General features: G+C 45.3%; 1 protein-coding gene across 1 annotated transcript in view; it reads left to right on the top strand.

The window, feature by feature from the left end:
- The window catches only part of CLSPN (claspin), a 13,306-nt gene extending 1,248 nt beyond the window's left edge, over positions 1-12,058 (top strand). The window contains 24 exon segments of the mRNA XM_009997393.1: positions 7-82; positions 667-834; positions 1,180-1,263; positions 1,498-1,570; positions 2,078-2,186; positions 2,827-3,374; positions 3,805-3,926; positions 3,928-4,000; positions 4,791-4,969; positions 5,484-5,686; positions 5,802-5,866; positions 6,232-6,437; positions 6,902-7,062; positions 7,158-7,384; positions 7,601-7,712; positions 8,402-8,483; positions 8,797-8,891; positions 9,480-9,644; positions 9,735-9,856; positions 10,051-10,178; positions 10,593-10,695; positions 11,333-11,415; positions 11,608-11,769; positions 11,945-12,058. Coding sequence (XP_009995695.1) covers positions 7-82; positions 667-834; positions 1,180-1,263; positions 1,498-1,570; positions 2,078-2,186; positions 2,827-3,374; positions 3,805-3,926; positions 3,928-4,000; positions 4,791-4,969; positions 5,484-5,686; positions 5,802-5,866; positions 6,232-6,437; positions 6,902-7,062; positions 7,158-7,384; positions 7,601-7,712; positions 8,402-8,483; positions 8,797-8,891; positions 9,480-9,644; positions 9,735-9,856; positions 10,051-10,178; positions 10,593-10,695; positions 11,333-11,415; positions 11,608-11,769; positions 11,945-12,058 — 3,460 coding nt within the window.
- The last annotated feature ends 6,244 nt before the right edge of the window (positions 12,059-18,302 follow it).

Raw genomic sequence — 18,302 nt, 5'->3', positions numbered from 1 at the left:
AAGAAGAAGGAAGCAGAAGGAGCGGAAAATTGAGTTCATTAAACAGCTGAAAAAAGAAAAGAAGCCTAGAGCAGAGGTATGTGTTTTGACAGGAAGACTCAGATGTTTTCCTGACCAAGTTACATTTATTGCTACGTTTGGTTATTGTGTTCCCATGGTTCGGGGTGCTTGTGCCCACATTCCCACAGCAGGTGTGGTATCCCCAGGGATCCACGGGACACCAGAGTCTGCCTGTTTCACCTGCAGAGAGAGCACAAGTCCTGAGACTTGATGATTTAAGCAGGAATTGTCTGAGGTGTCTGGGCTCATTGCTGGTTTGTCACAGGCACAAACAGCTCTGAGGGCTGTCCCAGCTTTTGGGCTGCTTGAAAATTGGAGTTCTGGTCTAAATAAATGGCTGCTTGTGGGGCTGTGTATTGTTATTTATAAAATGCATATTTTGGGTGTTAATTGACTCTGTCAGAGCCATTTTGGTCTTCAGTAGTTATTCCCAAGTTACCAGAGGCACAGGGAGCACTGCTCCATCAGCCTGGCACTGCTCTGCAGTGGGTGGGACTGGTCAGGACACAAAACGCTCAGTCAAAGCTGGTCTGAACCTCTGGATGTGAAAGGACTGGAGGGGACCTTCTGAAATGAGTGACACGAATGTTTTATTCCTGTGGTGAGCAGGCAGATGGTGGTGAGAGGCTTCCTTTGAATGACAGTGGGTGCCTTCTTGATGACAAAGAGCTTTTTGATAATGGCTTAGAAGAGGAGGACGATTCCCCCCCCGAGGATGAGGAGTCGATAGAATCAATACGAGCAGCAGTGAAGAGCAAAATAAAAAAACACAAGGTAACATCTGGTAGGGATGAAGAATTTTTGGTTGTTAGTGGAAAGCTGGGTAGCAGAGCATGAACTGAAACCCTTTTGGGGAATGGTGCATTCCTCCTGCTGTGACAGAGGGGAGAATATCCCCTGATCTTTGTGCTTAAAGGGATGTTGTCCTGGATGTTTATAAAGACAAGCAGAAGCTTTGGAAATATGCCAGGAGGAGTGTGCAGGGTTTGTGTTGCTTTAGGGGAGTACCTGGTTCTGCTGACCAGTGATGATCCTGTACCATTATTTTTTGGCTTGTTTGCCCTCAGTAGTGCCTGTGTGTCTAGACAAAGAGGTGAATCTCTTTTTATGGATTTTTAGAACAAAGAAAGGTTTCCTGAGGGTGAAGGCTGCAAACATGTCTTTGAGGAGGAGGAACCTGCATTGAAAGAACCAAAAAGAAAGGTGAAGGATTCTTTTTTTTAAGCCTCTCCATTGTTTGTTGCAGTGATTCAAATGCTTTTGTGTGCACACTGTCCAAAGGCTTTCTTGATTTGCTATTGTTAATCTTTTTTTTAACTTGCGACTTTATTCTGACTCTTTGTTGCTTGGAAGGGAAGAATAAGCTATTTAGAAAGTACAGGTAAAGTCCCATATTCTGTTTCCTGACCTGAGAAACCTTTCTTTTTTTTCCTTAAGGAACGAAAAGCAGCAAGGTTAAGTAAAGAAGCCATTAAGCAGCTACATAGTGAGACCCAAAGACTTATTAGAGGTAAAAATTAAATTCTTTGTATGCAGAGGGGTATAAACTATTGAGCAATTCAGAGGAGACATTTAAATAATTTACCTGAAAGGCTACAGCTGCCTCTCACCTTGCATGTTATTTAGGGTTGAAGGCTGCAAGACTATTTTTATTCAAGAACCTCTTAAGAGGTATCTTTGTAACTAATGGTAAATAAAAATTGTGCAAACACTTGAGCCTGTAAACCTGTTGTGTAAAGTTAGTGCAGTACTCAGTTTGACAGGCATGTGATAAAATTGAAACTGGTCCTGCCATTCTGAACCTCACTGTTCATTTCCTGTTGCATGCATGGATGTGTTGCTGCTGGAAATCTTTCCCAGACAGCAGTGTTTGCTGTGTTCAGGTTCAAGTTGTGCAGTTGGTGCCTTGTTAGGTGTCTTTGCTGCAAAATACTTCTGTTGAGGTTCGTTGGATTTCAGAGATCTCAAACACCTCCAGTGAGGTTTTACATTTCCTTTCCCCTCCTTTCTTTGGCAGAATCATCTGTGTCTCTCCCATATCATGTGCCTGAGGCCAAAAGTGTTCATGACTTCTACAAGCGCAGACCTCGGCCGGCGTGGCAGGGAAATGCCATGGCACTGCTGAAGTAAGGGCTCCAACCCTCCCCGGGCTTCCTTACCAATTCTGAGGGTATCCTAACTCTGCTTTTGAGGAGAAACACTTCTATCTGCTGCAGGTGTTGTGTGGTGCACACACCTGCTCTCTCTGCAGTCACTGCTTCCTCCTGGTTTAATTTTAGCTGTTGCTTTGACTGGGAAGTTTTGTTGAGAAACTTTCTTAGGCTCCTTGAACTCCCTGAGCAGCTGGCAGGGAGGGGTGTCTGTTACACAAGGCAGTGCTGCACTCCTGGCACAGTTGTACCACTGAAGGAACTAGGAGTGACTCCAGATGGAGTAATGTGCTCATGCAGAGGTATAGTCTGGACCCCAACATTTTACTTGGGCTATTTCTGCTTTTGAGTAATGTGTAGTAAAATAAGCTACTGTAGTTCAGGCCTCTCAGAACTTTTATACTGTTATAATGTAACTAATCAGTACAAACACTTTATGCTGCTCTGCCCTTCCTTGCGTCCTGAAATGAAGTTTTCCAGACTTCTGTACTTTACCTCTTCCTACACACTAATGACAGTAATGAGAAGGTGATTCCTTTCTCTCCCAGTTTGTTCCCACCCTCTTCTCCCCTTCCACAACAGCCATGGGTGATGTATTTGTTTCTGCCTTCATCAGGTCCACTAAATACCAGCTGCCCCCAACTGAAGAACCTGCAGACACCAAGAATGTGAGCACAGATTGCAAGGATGGGAAAACAGAAGGTGGTCAGTCAGCAGCTAATGAAGCAGGAACGAGCCTTGGCAGAGATGTTGATACTACTGTGAACAAGCCTCTTGCTGATGTAGGGGAGAACTTGACAGAAGACAGTGATGGAAAGCCCAGGCAGGACAGTGATGACTCCAGCACAGTCAGGACTGCAGCAGCTGATGGTGATTCAGAAGAGTCCTCCAACCTCCCCAGCACTGACTGTGGTGAAGAGCAAGAGAATGAAATTCCTCTGGCAGCTGAGGGAGGTGTCCTTGAGCAAAGAGACCAAACAGCACCAGACACAGCCTGTGAAAAAAGCAATCAAGGGGGGCCTGGGTTGGTGCCACAGCCTGAAAAAGTGAAGAAGTCCAAGCTGGATAAACTTCGTGAGCTGGGAATAGACCTGTCCATCCAGCCAAGAATCTGCTCTGACAACCAATCCTTTATAAACCTTGATGAGTCTGATTCAAATAAAGGTAACTCATCTCTTCTTGTAGTCCTGTCAGGTCTGTCCTAGTGAGCAGAGTTAACCTGATTTTAACTGGAGCATCTCTGGGAGGTGTTCAGGTGACAGAGCAGTCAGGAGTGTTCTCTTCCCAGTACGGATTCTTTGTGTAATGTTGGTACCCATCTTCTTGTGGATAAGGTGATGTAATATTAGCTATTACTGGTTAGATGCAAGTTAGAGAAAAAAATATTCTGTAGTGGTTTATTGTTTTATTAGTAAAATAGCATGGTTGTGCAAATGTTTTCATATTAAAGATTTAGAGTTTTAAAGTAACTTCCTCTAGAAAAAAAGTTACTCTCAACACCTACTCTTGATACAGCTTTAACACTTGATGCTTTTAAATGCTGTCAAATTAATTTTAATTTGCATTTTGTTATTTAATTGCCATATATTTAAAGAGCTGGAAGCCTTGAAAGCACGTTTCCTGAAACACACTCTTGGAGTGTCCAAATCCAAAGGTGAACGGACCATAAACATGAACATTGTTCGTAAGGAAACAACATCAGAAGGGAAAGATTTAGGAACTGCAGGCAGATGTGGTGCCAGCAGTGCTGGCTGCAGAGAGCCTGGATGAAACAGCCCACACAAAGCCAGGTCAGTTTGGGAGGAGAAGTGTTCATGACTGAATTGGAAAACACTGTCTTTTTTTTAATCTGTGATTCCTGCTTCCCCAGTGGTGCCCTGTGAAATACAGATGAAAGAATCTTCCCCTGTAAAGTTAGTAATTATCTTCCCTCTGCTGAATAACCCTGTAAGACCTCTTAGGTAGCACTGGCAGGACAGCCTCACTGCACTCTCCCCACAGACATTTCTCCCCATTTGCACCAGCACTTTATATAAACGTGTGTCCATGCTGCAGTTTTCCATCAGCCCTCTGAATTTAACTCTCAGGTTTCTTGTGAGCTATTTATTCCATCTCTCACACCTCCTGATTTCTATACTGCAGTTTCTCAGCATTGTATGGATTTGCAAACAAAATTATCATGGAATGGGATTGTCCCATAGTATCCATTTTAAAAAGGAGATGATCTGGCTGATTCTGTGGGCACACGTTATTTTTAGCTGCTGTTAATGATTTCATGTGCTGTAGTACATCTGGCTATGGCAACTGGATGCTCTCATTCACAAAAGACAGACCCTCATTCAGTGTGCTGATAATGAGGAATTCTGGTAATTGATGAGATTGTGAGGTCACTAAATTGAGCTCATTTAAACCAGCAGCTCCAGCTCCTCTGGCTGGCAGATCAACTCATAAAAAGATAAAAACAGTCATTTTGAATTCCCTTTTTATGTGTGTAGTCACATTGGATTGAATGCTTGAAAGCAATGAAGTTAAGGATTTACTATAGTCACCTAATATAGTAATTGATTAATGAATGCCCAGGTGAGAAGCTACAAGCTCTGAAGGCAAAGCTGCAGGAGGCCATGAAGCTGCGCAGGACCGAGGAGCGCCAGAAGAGACAAGCACTGTTTAAACTGGATAATGAGGACATGCTGGAGGAAGAGGAGGAGGAAGAGGAAGAGATGACAGATGAATCTGAGGAAGAGGAAGAAGGCAATGAGGTCTGTGTGCAACATTTTTACCTATTTAGCTTCTCAAATCTGCTGCATCTCTCCAATGAAGTAAGCTTTGTACACTTAATATTAGGGAAGTTGCCAAGAGTTCCTCCTAGATGCTAAAAAATAACTGCAGTTGGCTTGGTCAGAGTTTGGATTGTCTAAAACTGAATTTATTAGTGTTTTCCTTTTCTATAAACAGTATTAAAAAAAGCTCACAAGTGTATAAAAGATTCTGGTGCCACTTTCTCTTTTTATATAGGAATATATTGGCTTGTGAGGCAGGGTTTGCTGTGGTCTTTGCTGTTCAAAAAAGGCCAGAACAGCTTGGCTGGTTGAAGCACCTCTGTGTCAGCTCCTCAGAGTGGAATAGATGCCTGTAAGAGCTGTTATTGTCACTCAGCTTCACCCTCTGTTTGCTGAAACGTTTTCTTGACAATTATGCAGGGGAGTTGATGGGTCAAAGCAGTGATCACATCTCTGTGCAATAACCACATCTCTGCTGTGGGATGTTTTCTAGAACATGGAATTTTTGCATGATGAAGCAGAGGAAGATAATGAAGAAACAGAAGAGAAACATCTAGAGGATGGTGATAAAGAAACTGACAAAGAGTCAGTTGATGGAGAAAAGCTGGAGAAATCTGTGCATTGTGATTCTGTTCCCAAACCACCTTCAACAGAGTCAACATTAATGCTTTTCAAGGACAGTTCCTCAAAAATGGGGTAAATAAACCAAGCTTTAAAGATGAATCTCTATTATCTGTTGTAAAACCTAATTGCTCAAAACATGGTAAATGGCATTTACATTGGCTAATACATGTTATTTATTGACTTGCAGATACTCTCTTCCTGATGAGAAACTTGAAATGGAAGAAGCTGCAGACAAAGGGCCTACCAAGTTAGGTGAGGTAGAACTAACCCTGCAGCATTTACTCATCCTCAATCTATTCACCTGTCACCTGTAGAAGTCTCTATTTCAGATGAGTATTCAATATTTTAGCTGTTCCATCACCTGTGTTGTTGTACAGTGTGATTATAAAAGTTTAGACTGATGAAAGAAAAATGGAAGGGCTTGAAAAAACTAGAGGAAAATAAAACTTAATACTGGAAAAAATACAGAAACAGAAAACAATGAGATGCAATTAGTGGAAAAGTGCCTGCATCCTCCATCAAGCAAGGAAAATAGTGAGCATTTAGCAAGGTGTCTTGAAGCTTTACTGGATCACAAAAAAGTCAAGCACTGTATTTAATGATTTTTTTTTTTTCAGAGTATGAGGATTCCTTTTCCCTGCCCACCCTGGCAAAGGAGAGCAGCCACAACAGCAGCTTTGAACTGATTGGCTCCATGATCCCCTCCTATCAGCCCTGTAACAAACAGATGTCACGGGGGGGAAACTTCTTGTCTGCAGCAGGAGGTTTCAGGTCACCTTCCCCAGGTTTCTTCAAAACCAGCTTTATCAGCTCTGCTTCCAAGGTGAGGTTCTCAGTCCTGTTCCCATTGTGGGGCAGGGAATAAATGTGTTTTCTGACTGTTGGATCTGTCAAAAAAAACCCCACCAGGACAGGGCATGGAGCCACATGCTTCTGTCTGAGTAAGGTTTCAGAAAAATAAACTGTCCCTGGGGTTTAAAACATCTCCACGTTGGCATGGATACAGTTTATATTATATTGTATTCAAAACATCAAAGAAAAGATGCCATCATCTGGTTTTAATGTGTAAAATACATACATTGCAACTATTTTTTTAAGCACACTTCCATGGGCTCACAGCAGCTGATGTCAGTGAGCTCCTAGGGTTTATCAGAGCAGTGTGGACATCCTTGGCTCCTGCATGGTGTTCACCCTTTGAAACAGCTTCAATGTTTGATCCCACTCTTGCTTTTGAGTTCTAGGCTTGCAAAACAAATAACCTGTATATTCTTATACTCCTCTGACTAGAGCTCAGGAAAGACATCTGAGCCCTCTCTTCCCATCGAGGATTCCCAGGACCTGTATAATGCCTCTCCTGAGCCCAAGAGTTTATTTCCAGGGGCTGGGGAGTCACAGTTTCAATTTTCTTTGGAAGATGACACCCAGAGTCAGCTGCTTGATGCGGATGGGTAAGTAGCAGGTGTAAAGGTGCTGTTTGGTGCCCTTGAACACAAACAGGGTGTGCAGACCAGCATGACTTTTCTAACCACATACTTTCTTCCAGGTTCTTGAATGTTGGACAACACAGGAATAAATACCAGTCCTCAAAGCACCAGCTGACTCTGGCTAGTATGGATGAGAATGCCATGGATGCCAACATGGATGAGCTACTGGACTTGTGCTCTGGGAAGTTCAGCAGCCAGGCTGAGCATGTGCCAAGCACCAGCAGCCACAAAAAGCAGAACATGGAAGAATTGCTGAATCTTTGTTCAGGAAAATTTGTGACTCAGAGTATGTCCTGAATTCTGTTTTATGGAACAACTTTTTTGGTCATATAAATTCATAAGCTTTATGCTGAGATCCCCTTTAGTTCTGGGAACTATTGCGGAATGTGGAACTTTGTCTCCTTTGTGAGCACATGCTACCTGTCATTTTTAGGGTGCTCTCTGACATCTCAAGAGTATAAATACATCTAATGAGTTGCCATCTTATTACTTTTTATAGCAGGTTCTCCCACATGGGCATCTTCTATATCTTCCAAGGCAGAAAAGGACAGTGATACAGAAGATCCAATGGCAGAAGCTCTAGCACTTTGTTCAGGCTCCTTTCCCACAGACAGGTTAGCATTGTTCCCTCTAAAATTACAACAGTTTATAGAGGTAGTTGTCTCCTTTCACTCTTGTTGTGTTTTCTTGTTTGACACCAATTGAAAATGCTGTGAGCAAAAGTGTGGTTCCTTTTGGACATGAAAGGCAGGAGTGTTGTAAATTGCTCAGCAGTTAGTCAGTCAGCAGCATATACTGAGCTACTGGGAAAGGAAATTGTTTTTCACTTATAATGACATGAGCTGAGGAATTGCCATCAAACTGAGAAAAGGTTTTTAGAAGGTAGGACTTTGGGTTCTATTCTGGGCTGTTGCCAAACTACAGGAGTCATAGCCCAATATTAGTACTTGCCTTTTCTCCATCAGTTAAGCTGGAAAAGTGTATGGCTGCCTGGCAAAAGGGCAATGAGGCTTAACAAATGGGAATGTTAGAGGGCTCCAGGAGGAACTTTAGAAGAAAAGAAACTTAAGGTTTAATACTTGCCCTGTGGTTTCTGCAAGTGAAGACCTGGGGTCTTAAACCATCAATGTCAGTGGGGATTTGGGGCATTCAGAGCTAAATGCTGTGGAGAGACTGTAGCTTTTTGAGCACCCACAGGTGAGACAAACTGTCCTGATGGTTGAAATCCTGCCTTGAATTACTGTGAGGCCATCACTGAGGTGAAATGAAAACATGCATTTCTTTCATTTACTTACCCCTCTAGGGAAGAGGAAGATGAGGAGGAGCAGGAAGAACTTGGTGACTTCCAGCTTGTGACAGATGACAATGCCTTTGATAGCGAAGAGGTATGGGCTGGTGGAGCAGAGCAGCTGCTGCAGCCTTCTGACTAACAGGGCTCCTTGCTTTTTTTATGTAACCATCAATGCAAAATGCTCTGTCTTCCAGAGCAAACTGTTGACACACTTAATTTTAAGAGCAATGTTTGGATCTTTTAAAATGTCATCTTAATATTAAGCTGTGCTGGGTAAAGCATCTCAGCATGGCAAAGCCTGGGGTGGTTTAGTCTGTGGCTCTTGGCTGAAGCACAGAAGCAGCTGCCAGTACAGACCAATCCATGTTCAGAAATTCCTGCATTTCTGAAAACTTTATCTTTCCCAGGACAAAAAAAATGGAGACAGTGATGCTGAAGAAGCAGAAACAAGTGATGAAGAAGAACAACTGCTGAGATATAGACAGGGCTTGAAGAAGAAACTGTAAGTACATCTTTTTAGTATCTTAATTGCCAGACAGAATAAAATATTAATAGCACTAGAAATTTAGTCTGTAATTAGCCTCTAATGCTGGGCAGGGAATAGAGTTTCTGTGGTGTTGGCTCTGGCTGGTTTTTTGCTTTGGTGCTGTCAGGTTGCATGAGTTCAGCTGTGTTGCTGGGAGGTCATAGTGGATTTGCATCAGAGTTCTCATTATAGATGGAAATCAAAAGGCCACAGTGAAAGCAATGAACACTTTTTTGACCAAAATAATGCAGTTCTGCTGCCCTCCCTCATGTCTTAAGGTCTTTGTGTTCTAGTAAGTAAAACATCTAGTTGGCAGTTATTGCCATCACGTGGTAGGCAACTGGTTGAGGGGTCTGGTGGATGCCAGTGGTTTGGGGTGTTGTGTGTTGGGAGGCTGTGCCTGGAATGGGCAGGAGCTCCAGGATTAGTCCTTTAAAAAGGAAAGATTAATCATAGTTTCTCTTTCAGGGTACGTTTTAAGTTTATGTCAAAAAAAAATCTTACTTTCAGAAGATCTGTGTGATGATTACTACCAAACTGGACTCTTTTAATGTTCTTTTACAGAAGACTACAGGATTTCATGGAAGAGGAGGCAGAGCTGTCAGGGAGTGATGTGGGAAGCGAGGATGAGTATGATGGTGAAGACCTGAATGAATACGAAGAAGAGATTATTGATGAGGAGCTCCCTAATGAAGAGGAATTAGAAAATCAAATACAGAAATTCCACATGTCAGTGACAGTATAAGTGTGTGTGTGTGTGTGTGAAGTCCTGGCTCCTGGGTGTGACCTGCCTAACCTCCTCCCTTTCTCCTGCTCCAGGAAGGCGATGCTTGATGACGACAAGCGCCAGTTGCGCTTGTACCAGGAGAGGTACCTCCTTGATGGGGACCTGCACAGCGATGGCCCTGGCAGGATGAGGAGGTTCAGATGGAAAAACATAGGTGCTGTTCTCATCCATAGTTATGGATGGGGGGGTGAAAGACTGGAAAGAGTATGTGAAGTGACACTCAGCTGTCCTTCAGAAGTAGATAAAGTCTCTCAGAACTAAATTGGTTTGGGAGGGTTTTAGTGTTCTGGGTTTGGGTTTTTTATGGCTTTCTTAAAATTGATAACTAATTATTTTTTCTTTGTCTAGATTATGCTTCCCAGATGGACTTGTTTCAGAGAGATTCAGATAATGATGATGAAAATGAACAGTTTGATGAGACAGAAGCAAAATGGAGGAAGGAGCGATTTGAGCGGGAGCAGTGGCTGCGGGAGCAGGTATCGGTTGCCTGCAAGCCAGGGGCCTTGCTCAGCCTTCCTGTGTGCTGTGGCTAGATGTGAGGCTTGTTTTCTCGAGTTAAACTCTGGAAAAAATGCCATTCATAAATGGATCTTTGTTTTTCATTGTCAGTTCTGCTGTTTCCCTAATTCTGCAATTTCCCTTCTGCAAGTGTTGCACAGAGAGGAGCTAATTTAGAAGTGAGGGGCAAAACCAGCTGTGTTCTGAAACAAGTCAGAATGAGGATGATAAAATATCCAAGAAATTACAATGAACTTTTACAATAGAAAGTAAATAAAAATGAGCATATTAATTTACCTAATTGAAAGACTTGTTCTACTTAAAACATTGCATGAAATGCTTGTTCTCGACACGAACTTTCAGTTTTACAAAGTATTTTCTCTCTGCTGCAGAAGGAAAAGAATATAGAGCAGGAGGAGGAGGAAGAAATTGGTGAAGACAGCCAATTCATGAAACTAGCAAAAAAAGTAACTGCCAAGTCTCTAGAGAGGAAAGGTAAGCAAGTAAGAGAAAGTTTAACTTCCAGTTGTCACTTGTGGTCTCCAGTAAAGCAGGCCCAGATCAGAAAACCCCACTGTTGGGTTTCCTGACACCAGTCCAAGCTTCATGTCTTCCAGACTTGAAAAGCTAAGGTTATAAAAGCATTGAAAACATGCAGTTTGCAAGGTCAAGGTCAGTGGCAACTGTGTTTTTACTTAATAAAACAACATATTACTTTTTGAAAAAAAAGTTGTGGAAATAAATTCCTCTGCATCTTCTAGTCTTTTACTCTTCCTTTGCTTGCCTTTAAGTCTCAGAGAAGGGGGCTGTAAGTGACATTCAGCCTAGCAGTTTCTCCAAATATCTGTGACTTAAGGAAGAACTGTCATGTGGTGATGAAAATAAATGTAAATTTTCCTTGGCTGTGATGAAAAGATGACTCCACGTGTGCAGAACTGTTCAAAACCAAATTTCCCCTTCTGAATGAACTAATTGCCAGAGTCATCTGTCAGTTGTTTGGCTCATAGTAGTTTGAGGCAGATTCTGTTTTTCCCTGCAGTATTTACTGTCATCAGTTTTCAGTTTGATATAAAATCATATCTTTTTTCAAATGAAGTTCAGAAACTGGCATTTCCCTCTTTGTCTCTGCCAGCCAGCCCAGCAGTGGTGGTGCAAGACACAACTCTGTTGCCCAGGAACCCATTTGAAACCTTCAGACCTGCCAGTGACATCCAGGTTGGTGATGGTTCTGAAAATGGTATTTCCAGGCTGCAGCTGTAGAGCCTGGCCAGGGCAGCTCCCCTGGGTCCTGGTTTGCATGCTCTGAGTAACATTTTAGCAGGGAGCAATTTTTCTCTTAGGAGTAACCTACCAAAAGGGCTGACTTGCTTGTGTGAGCTGCTTTAATGCTGTTTCTTTGCTCTTCAGATAAAAAGTGGGTCCCTCTTGAGCAGACCCAGAGCTGTCCTGCAGAAGCTCGCAGCCATGTCGGATCTTAATCCCAATGCACCTCGAAATTCAAGGAATTTTGTCTTTCATACACTTTCCCCAGACAAAAGTGAAGAGGCAAAGGAGAAATCAAAACTGCAGGTAAAGATTTGTGTGGAATGTGCTGCCACTTGTGGGGGTTGTTTGGACACACAGGCCCTCAGCACTGCCTGGTTTAAATATTCCCTATGATTTCCTGGTTTGTGCTCTCCCTGCAGATAATTCTCTGATAATTCAGGAGATTTTGTATATTCCAATGTGTCCTGCTCCCCTGTAGGTGAGGAAGAGAGGTCCTGCTGCAGCAGTAACACCTCTGGCCAAGCGGCCCAGGGTGGACAGCACAGAGGAGACCAGTCAGAGCCGAAGCATATTCCAGTACTTGGAGAGCTGAATGTTCCTGTTTAGAGGTTGGATCTTATCTCTTTGCCAATTGTGGTTTGTTTGAAAAAGCTACCAGCAGTCATCAGGAAGGTCACCAGATTGCTGCATGTTCTCCTGCTGCCTCTTAATTCACGAGTTCCAGTCATTTCCAGGCAATGGTCTTTATTCCCCTTTGTTTGCTCTTAGTGCTCCGTGGCAAATGAGAGCACAAAATCCATGCTTGGTTTGGAATGAAATGCTCACTTGGGCTTCCCCAAGCATTAAGGGAACTTACTGTATGTTGTCCTCACAGGGTCACACCTTGGGCTTCCCCAAGCATTAAGGGAACTTACACTACTGTATGTTGTCCTCACAGGGTCACATGTGTCTGTGCTGTCTGGGAACACCACTGTGACCCAGCAGTGCTGCAGACAGCTCAGAGCACAGGAAGGAGGGATTTCTGCAGCTGTGGGGAAGGAGGGAGCAGTGATACTGTGCCAGAACAGTCTTGTTTACACCTGCAGTACAAAGGTACCTGTGGCTTCCCCCAGGGCCTTCTTTTCTCTCATGTTAAGTATTTATTAGCTTGACATTTTAAGAAGCTCTAATTTATATTTGAAATGTAGACTTCTGAAAAAGGTCCCAAGCTTTTATGAGGCAATATGATAAGGTTTTCTTTCCAGGTTTTTATTCCATTCTTACACATGTGTATGAATGTGTGTGGAGACAGAGAAGAATGTAACAGATGTGGGAGAAGAAAAAGGGTGACAGGTTTTTTATTTGCTTTGGGGGGAGGGGAAATTAATTGTTTTACCCAACTGAAGCCTCTCTTAAATCCTTCATTCCATTTTTTGTCAAGCAAGCTTCACTCACCCAAGAGAAACCAACCCTTTCTGAGCAGCCAGTCATGAAAGGCCTTCTCTGGAAGGAGGAAATTGGATCATAAGGATCCATCATTCACAACTATTCTAAATAGTTTGAAAGAAACTTGAGACAGAATATACAGCATTTCTGATTACATGTTAAATGTGTTACAGTAGAGACCCAAAAAGGGTAAGTCCTTCTCTGTAGGACTGAACATCCTCCCAGGGCTCCATGTCCTGTATTTGCTGCCTCTGTGGGAGCAGCATCCTGAACTGTACATTTTGTAACATCATAAACATAAGCCTGGTGTGCTACATGTAAAATATTTTACTGTATATTATGTTTATAAATATGGTACTAATTGGAGGGCAACTTTACAATAAAAGGTTTTTAATTTTGGAGGCTGTTGGAATTAATTTACAGTATTTTCCTCAGTTGTGTGTATGTTGTGGGCTTTTTCCTAAATATTTGTCTATCTCTGTCCATTTTTTATTGCTGCTTTTGTTTTGTAGCCACAGCTCAGCCACTCACTAGGAACAACTGCAATAATATTGGAATACAAGAAAAACAACCCCCCTGTGTTTATGGGAGTGTAAATGCTCAGGTCCCCAGGTCTTCCTCTTTGGTTTTGCACCAATTTCTTGACCCTGAGACTGTTTCTTTCTACTGCTTTAATAGTTTTTGTTTTCAGTTCCTAGACAAAACTTCCTTTATCCAGCCATTCTAAGAATCAATACCTGGGATGGGAGGTTTAAGGAGGAGAAAGAAGGAGGCAAAGTCATTGGTCAGATGTTTCTGGAAGAACAACACAGCTGAATGTCCAGTTAATTCTCTGCCATGGTCTTTGCACTGATTTGTCAGTTACACTAATTCAGCACAGATTTACTGGACAAAAACACTGGAAGCTGTAAAATTCAGCATCTCTTAACATGGCTAATTGTGCTGCCACTAGAGAGCAGCAAGAGAATGCCTTTCCTCTAGCAAAGGGTCAAAGCTCAAACAGCTCAAACTATGCTCTGGACTCCAGGGGAAATTCTTAGTTTGCCATGCTCTGTGGAGTTGCAAAAGATTAAATGTATCTAGACCTGTAATTACCTTTTAATGCAAAAATGAGGCAGTAGCTTGAGGAACACCTTTAGAGGGTGGTCTTCCTGGGCTCTGCTCACCATGTCCTAGCCACAGCCATGGTATTTGTTTAACTTCCCCTTTAGAATTTTCCCTTCAAAATATGTTTTGCTCCTTCTGGAGCCAAGAGGAGAAGAGTGCTGGTCCTGAAAAGCTTAGAAATTGAAATACATGGCCCAGGAAGATTTCTGGCTGCTTCTGGTCAGAGTAAACACTTCCCCCAGCAGCACTTAGCAGGGGTTCAGGGTTTGCTGCTGGTGAGACCTGCTACCCCTGAAATTTCTGTGCTGGGGATGAGTCCTGCAGGAGCTGACACCCCCATGGCAGGAGGGGCTGAAGATGTATGGAGAGGATGATGGTGATTGTGCTGGCTCTGCCCAGTGGGGAGGAGGGTACCAGGTCATGGCCTGACTCTCTCCCCACTCCTGCTTGTGTCCCTCATCCCTGGGCTGCCCTCCCTCCTGTCTGGCACATCCCTGCAGCTCCAGCCTCTCATTTTCAAGTATTGATTCTGCTCACCCCCCAGGCTCTGCTAACTGGGAGAAACCCCCCTTGTTGCTGAAAGCACCAAGCATGTCAGGGCTGGGAAGGAGGGACTGACCAGGAGTGGAACAGGGTGGAGATGTGGGTGCTGTGCCCAGCCTGGGGCACTTGTGCTCCTCCACTAGCACAGGGACCAGCCTGGGCAGCAGGAAGAGCTGCTGCCTCTGCCCCCTCTGGCCTTCCCTTGGGCTGACCTCCAGCAGGCACAGCTGAGAGTTGGGATGGATGATGCTTTGGGCTCTGCATGAGGCACAGAAGTGGCTTCCCTGTGGTAGGACTTGGGGCTTCCATCCCAGGAGGCAGCTGCATGTCTCTGTGCCTCAGTTTCCCTTACCCACAGGAGGAGCAAAGCCTTTGGGCTCTGAGCTGATCCTGTGCAGTGTCACTGCTGAGTGTGCAGAGAGGAGCAGCTTTTAGGAACCTAAATGATAGTGAAGAAATTAGAAAAAAACCTTAAACACTAAGGAAGGAAGGGCCTTGGGTATGTGTTAAAGGTTAAGATGGCAGACACGTTTATAATCATAGCTCTCACCAGCACAGGGCTCCTGGGGGCTCCAGGCAATCACTGAATTATGTTTTCTTTTCCTTTTTTTCCTTTTTGCCAAGAGACTGAAAGGGAGAGAAGAAAAAAACTATTTGTTTGTCTTGTCTAATTTAATTTGTGTTATTTATCAAACAGACAGGTTATTTGGGAAACCAGATGGACCCAGGCTAAAATCATCTGTATTTCCAACATCTGAAAAATTATGTCAGAGTGGACACATGAGAAGGCTGCTGCATGTTGTGTGTGTGCCTGTTGTGTGAGCTGCTGCACCTCATCTGTCCTGGGCCTTTAATCAGCCATCCCAGACCCAATATGAGGGTTAAAGGACAAAAAGACCCCCAGGCAAGTGTGCACAGGGAGGGGGTCTGCTCCAGCAGCCCTGTCACAGGGATTTACCCACATGGTTCTGGGCCCACTCCTGAGCTGCTGTGTGTCCCTTTCCCAGGAGTGACAAGTGGGGCATGTTTAAGGGTCTGTGGAGCAGCTCAGGTGAGGTTCCCAGCATCTGTTTCTATTCCTCTGGGTTCTCTGTGGTTAGAAGAAGAAACACAGAAGGCAGGGCAGCAGAAATAGGCAGGAGCAGGTAATTAATTCATGATCTGAAATCAAATGGGCAAAGGAAAGTGAGCAGAGACTTTCCTTCCCTGGGAGCTGTGAGGGGCCACGTGTGGGTGGGACACCCCAACTGCTTAATTACCAAGAGCTGAGCCTGCAGCAGCCCCCCCCTCACCATCCTTGCCAGAGCCACGGGGGCTCCTGCCTGGGCAGAGTCCAGCTCCTGGCACAGGAAATAGCTCTGTCTGAGACTTGCAGGCTGGGTTTACTAGGTGAACTGTAAAGCAAAAGTTTCATTCTATATGAACTATTAGTCATTAATATTAATTATAACATTGTGTGTGCTCCTTGTGGACAGATGTTTAGTCCTTGGGGGTTATTATTTTCTCTTGTATCATCCAGAAGCCCAATTTATTACTAACTCCAGCCAGGCTTCTCCAGGCAGCAAGATCTAAACTAGCTGTAATTAAAGAAAATGACATAAAAGATTGCAGCACAAGGGGAAGGGGTGAGAAGAGAATCTTACAGCTCTGCAAGAGATTAATTTTATTTTTAGCTTTTTTTTTTTTTCTCTGTTCCTCAAGGCTGTTTTCATGCAACACACTCAGTGCTGTTTCCCTTACAGTGGCCCATTGATTTTTCAATATTTGATGAAGTTCCTGCACGTGGTAACAGGGCATCAGTATCCAAGAGGTGTTTTCCCTTGGCTCAGCCCTGATGTCCCAGCTGGAAGGTGGCACAGGCCAGTGTGGCAACATCTTCCTGCCTCATTTCCAGCAGCCACAGTTCCCAGAGACTCGTTTGTGTGCAGGGAGGATAATTAAGCACCCAAGTGCTAATGCCACCTACCCTGCTGCTTGGGATCTGCAGAGGGAGGTGTTTTATGCAAAAAACCTCCAACTTTTCAAAATTAAGGAGAGGATTGAAGCCTCTGCAAGCCACCCCACAGCAGCAGCCCGGCTGAGGACCCACAGAAAGATGATAACTGAAGCAACAGGCACTTGTACCTGCCATGTGTTCCCTATTTTACACGACGTCAGGGCGATGGTCTCAGCACAAAGCTCTGAGCCAGGCAGCCCGGGGGGAGGAGATGATCTCACAGCCCTTGTTTTGGTAGCCTGTGCTCCACCTCCGGCCTTGCTGGGCACGTGTGATCTTTGGAGAAGGGATGACATGAGCCCTAAAGTATGATAACAGCTCCCAGTGTGTCTGCCTGGCTGCCCACACCCCCCCGACCAACCTGCTGCCCTCACCCTGTCCCCTTAGGCTGAAAAATGGGAAAGGATCCCCCTGGAGCAACAGGGAGCCCCTTGCTGCCTGCCTGGGGCTGCAGTAGGACCTGGCTCTGCTCCATGGGCTGCTCTAGGGGCGCCCATGGGCTGCTTTGGGGGTCCCGAAGGGCTGCTCTGGGGGTCTCTGTGCCCCCCACTCCCCAGGCAGGCTCAGCCCCCTGAGCCTCTCCAGGCACGGAGCAGGGCCAGCATCACTTTGGCACTTCCCTGTGTCCCCCCCACCCCTTCCCCGAGTCGCTATGAATAAATCATTGTTTTATTAGAGAGAAGCAGCTGCTTTTCTCCTTCGCCTCCTTTTTTCCCGACTCTCCACCCGCACCCACGCGAGCCCTTTGGCACATGCTCGAGCCCAAAGCCCCATTGAGGGCCCCTGGAGCGCAGCAATTGATACACAGACATCCCCAAATCCTATTCAGGCCCCGCTTTTCTGCACGAGCAGCCTCTAAACAGCTCATTCACTGCTCTTTTTGTGGCCGGGGTTAAGTGGTTAAGTGTGTGTGGATCCCATAAAAGGCCTTTACTCCATGAAAAGCTATATTTACATTGTAATCACCAAAGAACTGTTTAGGAGTCAATGGCGGGGATAGACGGGCCAGGGGCTGCCCCCCTGATCCCCCCCTGATCCCCCCGGAGCAGGGTTTTGGTGGGATTATGTCCCCCCTCGCCAGCTGCCGGGGGGCTGCGGGGGGCAACGCTCTTTGTCTGGGCACGGGCACCCGACCCTCCGCAGCACCCAACATCCCACATCCCGGTGGCCCTGGACCCCGCAGGGACACATCCCGGGGTCCCACCGGTCGCCACCAGGGCTCCTGTCCCAGCACCCCCCCCAGCGAGGGACGGAGCCCCCGCTCCCCCGTCATTACCGAACGCCCCGTCGTTACCAGCCGGGCCCTCCCTGCTGCCCCTGGTGCGAGCTGAAATGATATCACCTTAACAAGATTCATTGAGCACAGCCAAGAACGGCACAAGCTAAATTAATTCATCGAGAGCCAGGCGAGGGCTTCCCTTTCCACCAGGAGCGATTTCCACGTAATCAATTAGACGATGTTCCAACTGATATCCCCGTCGGGGAGCGGGCCTGTTCCCCCCACGCGGGCGTGAATATTCATAACGGCTACACCGAAGAGTAAACACAGTGGAACTGCCCCCATATTCCACCGCCAGCCCCCCGGGGGTTCGCCCAGGAGGGACCAGCACCGGCACAGCCAGTGGGAATGGGAGGCGGCATCCCGGGGGGCACGGGGAGGGATGGGATGGGATGGGGATGGGGATGGGATGGGGATGGGATGGGGATGGGATGGGGATGGGGATGGGGATGGGGATGGGGATGGGGATGGGATGGGGATGGGATG

The sequence above is a fragment of the Chaetura pelagica genome, unplaced genomic scaffold (assembly GCF_000747805.2).
Source record: "Chaetura pelagica isolate M959 unplaced genomic scaffold, ChaPel_1.0 scaffold1445, whole genome shotgun sequence".
NCBI classification, from domain to species: domain Eukaryota; kingdom Metazoa; phylum Chordata; class Aves; order Apodiformes; family Apodidae; genus Chaetura; species Chaetura pelagica.
Note: the sequence above shows the minus strand (reverse complement) of the source record. Positions and strands in the feature narration are given on the sequence as shown.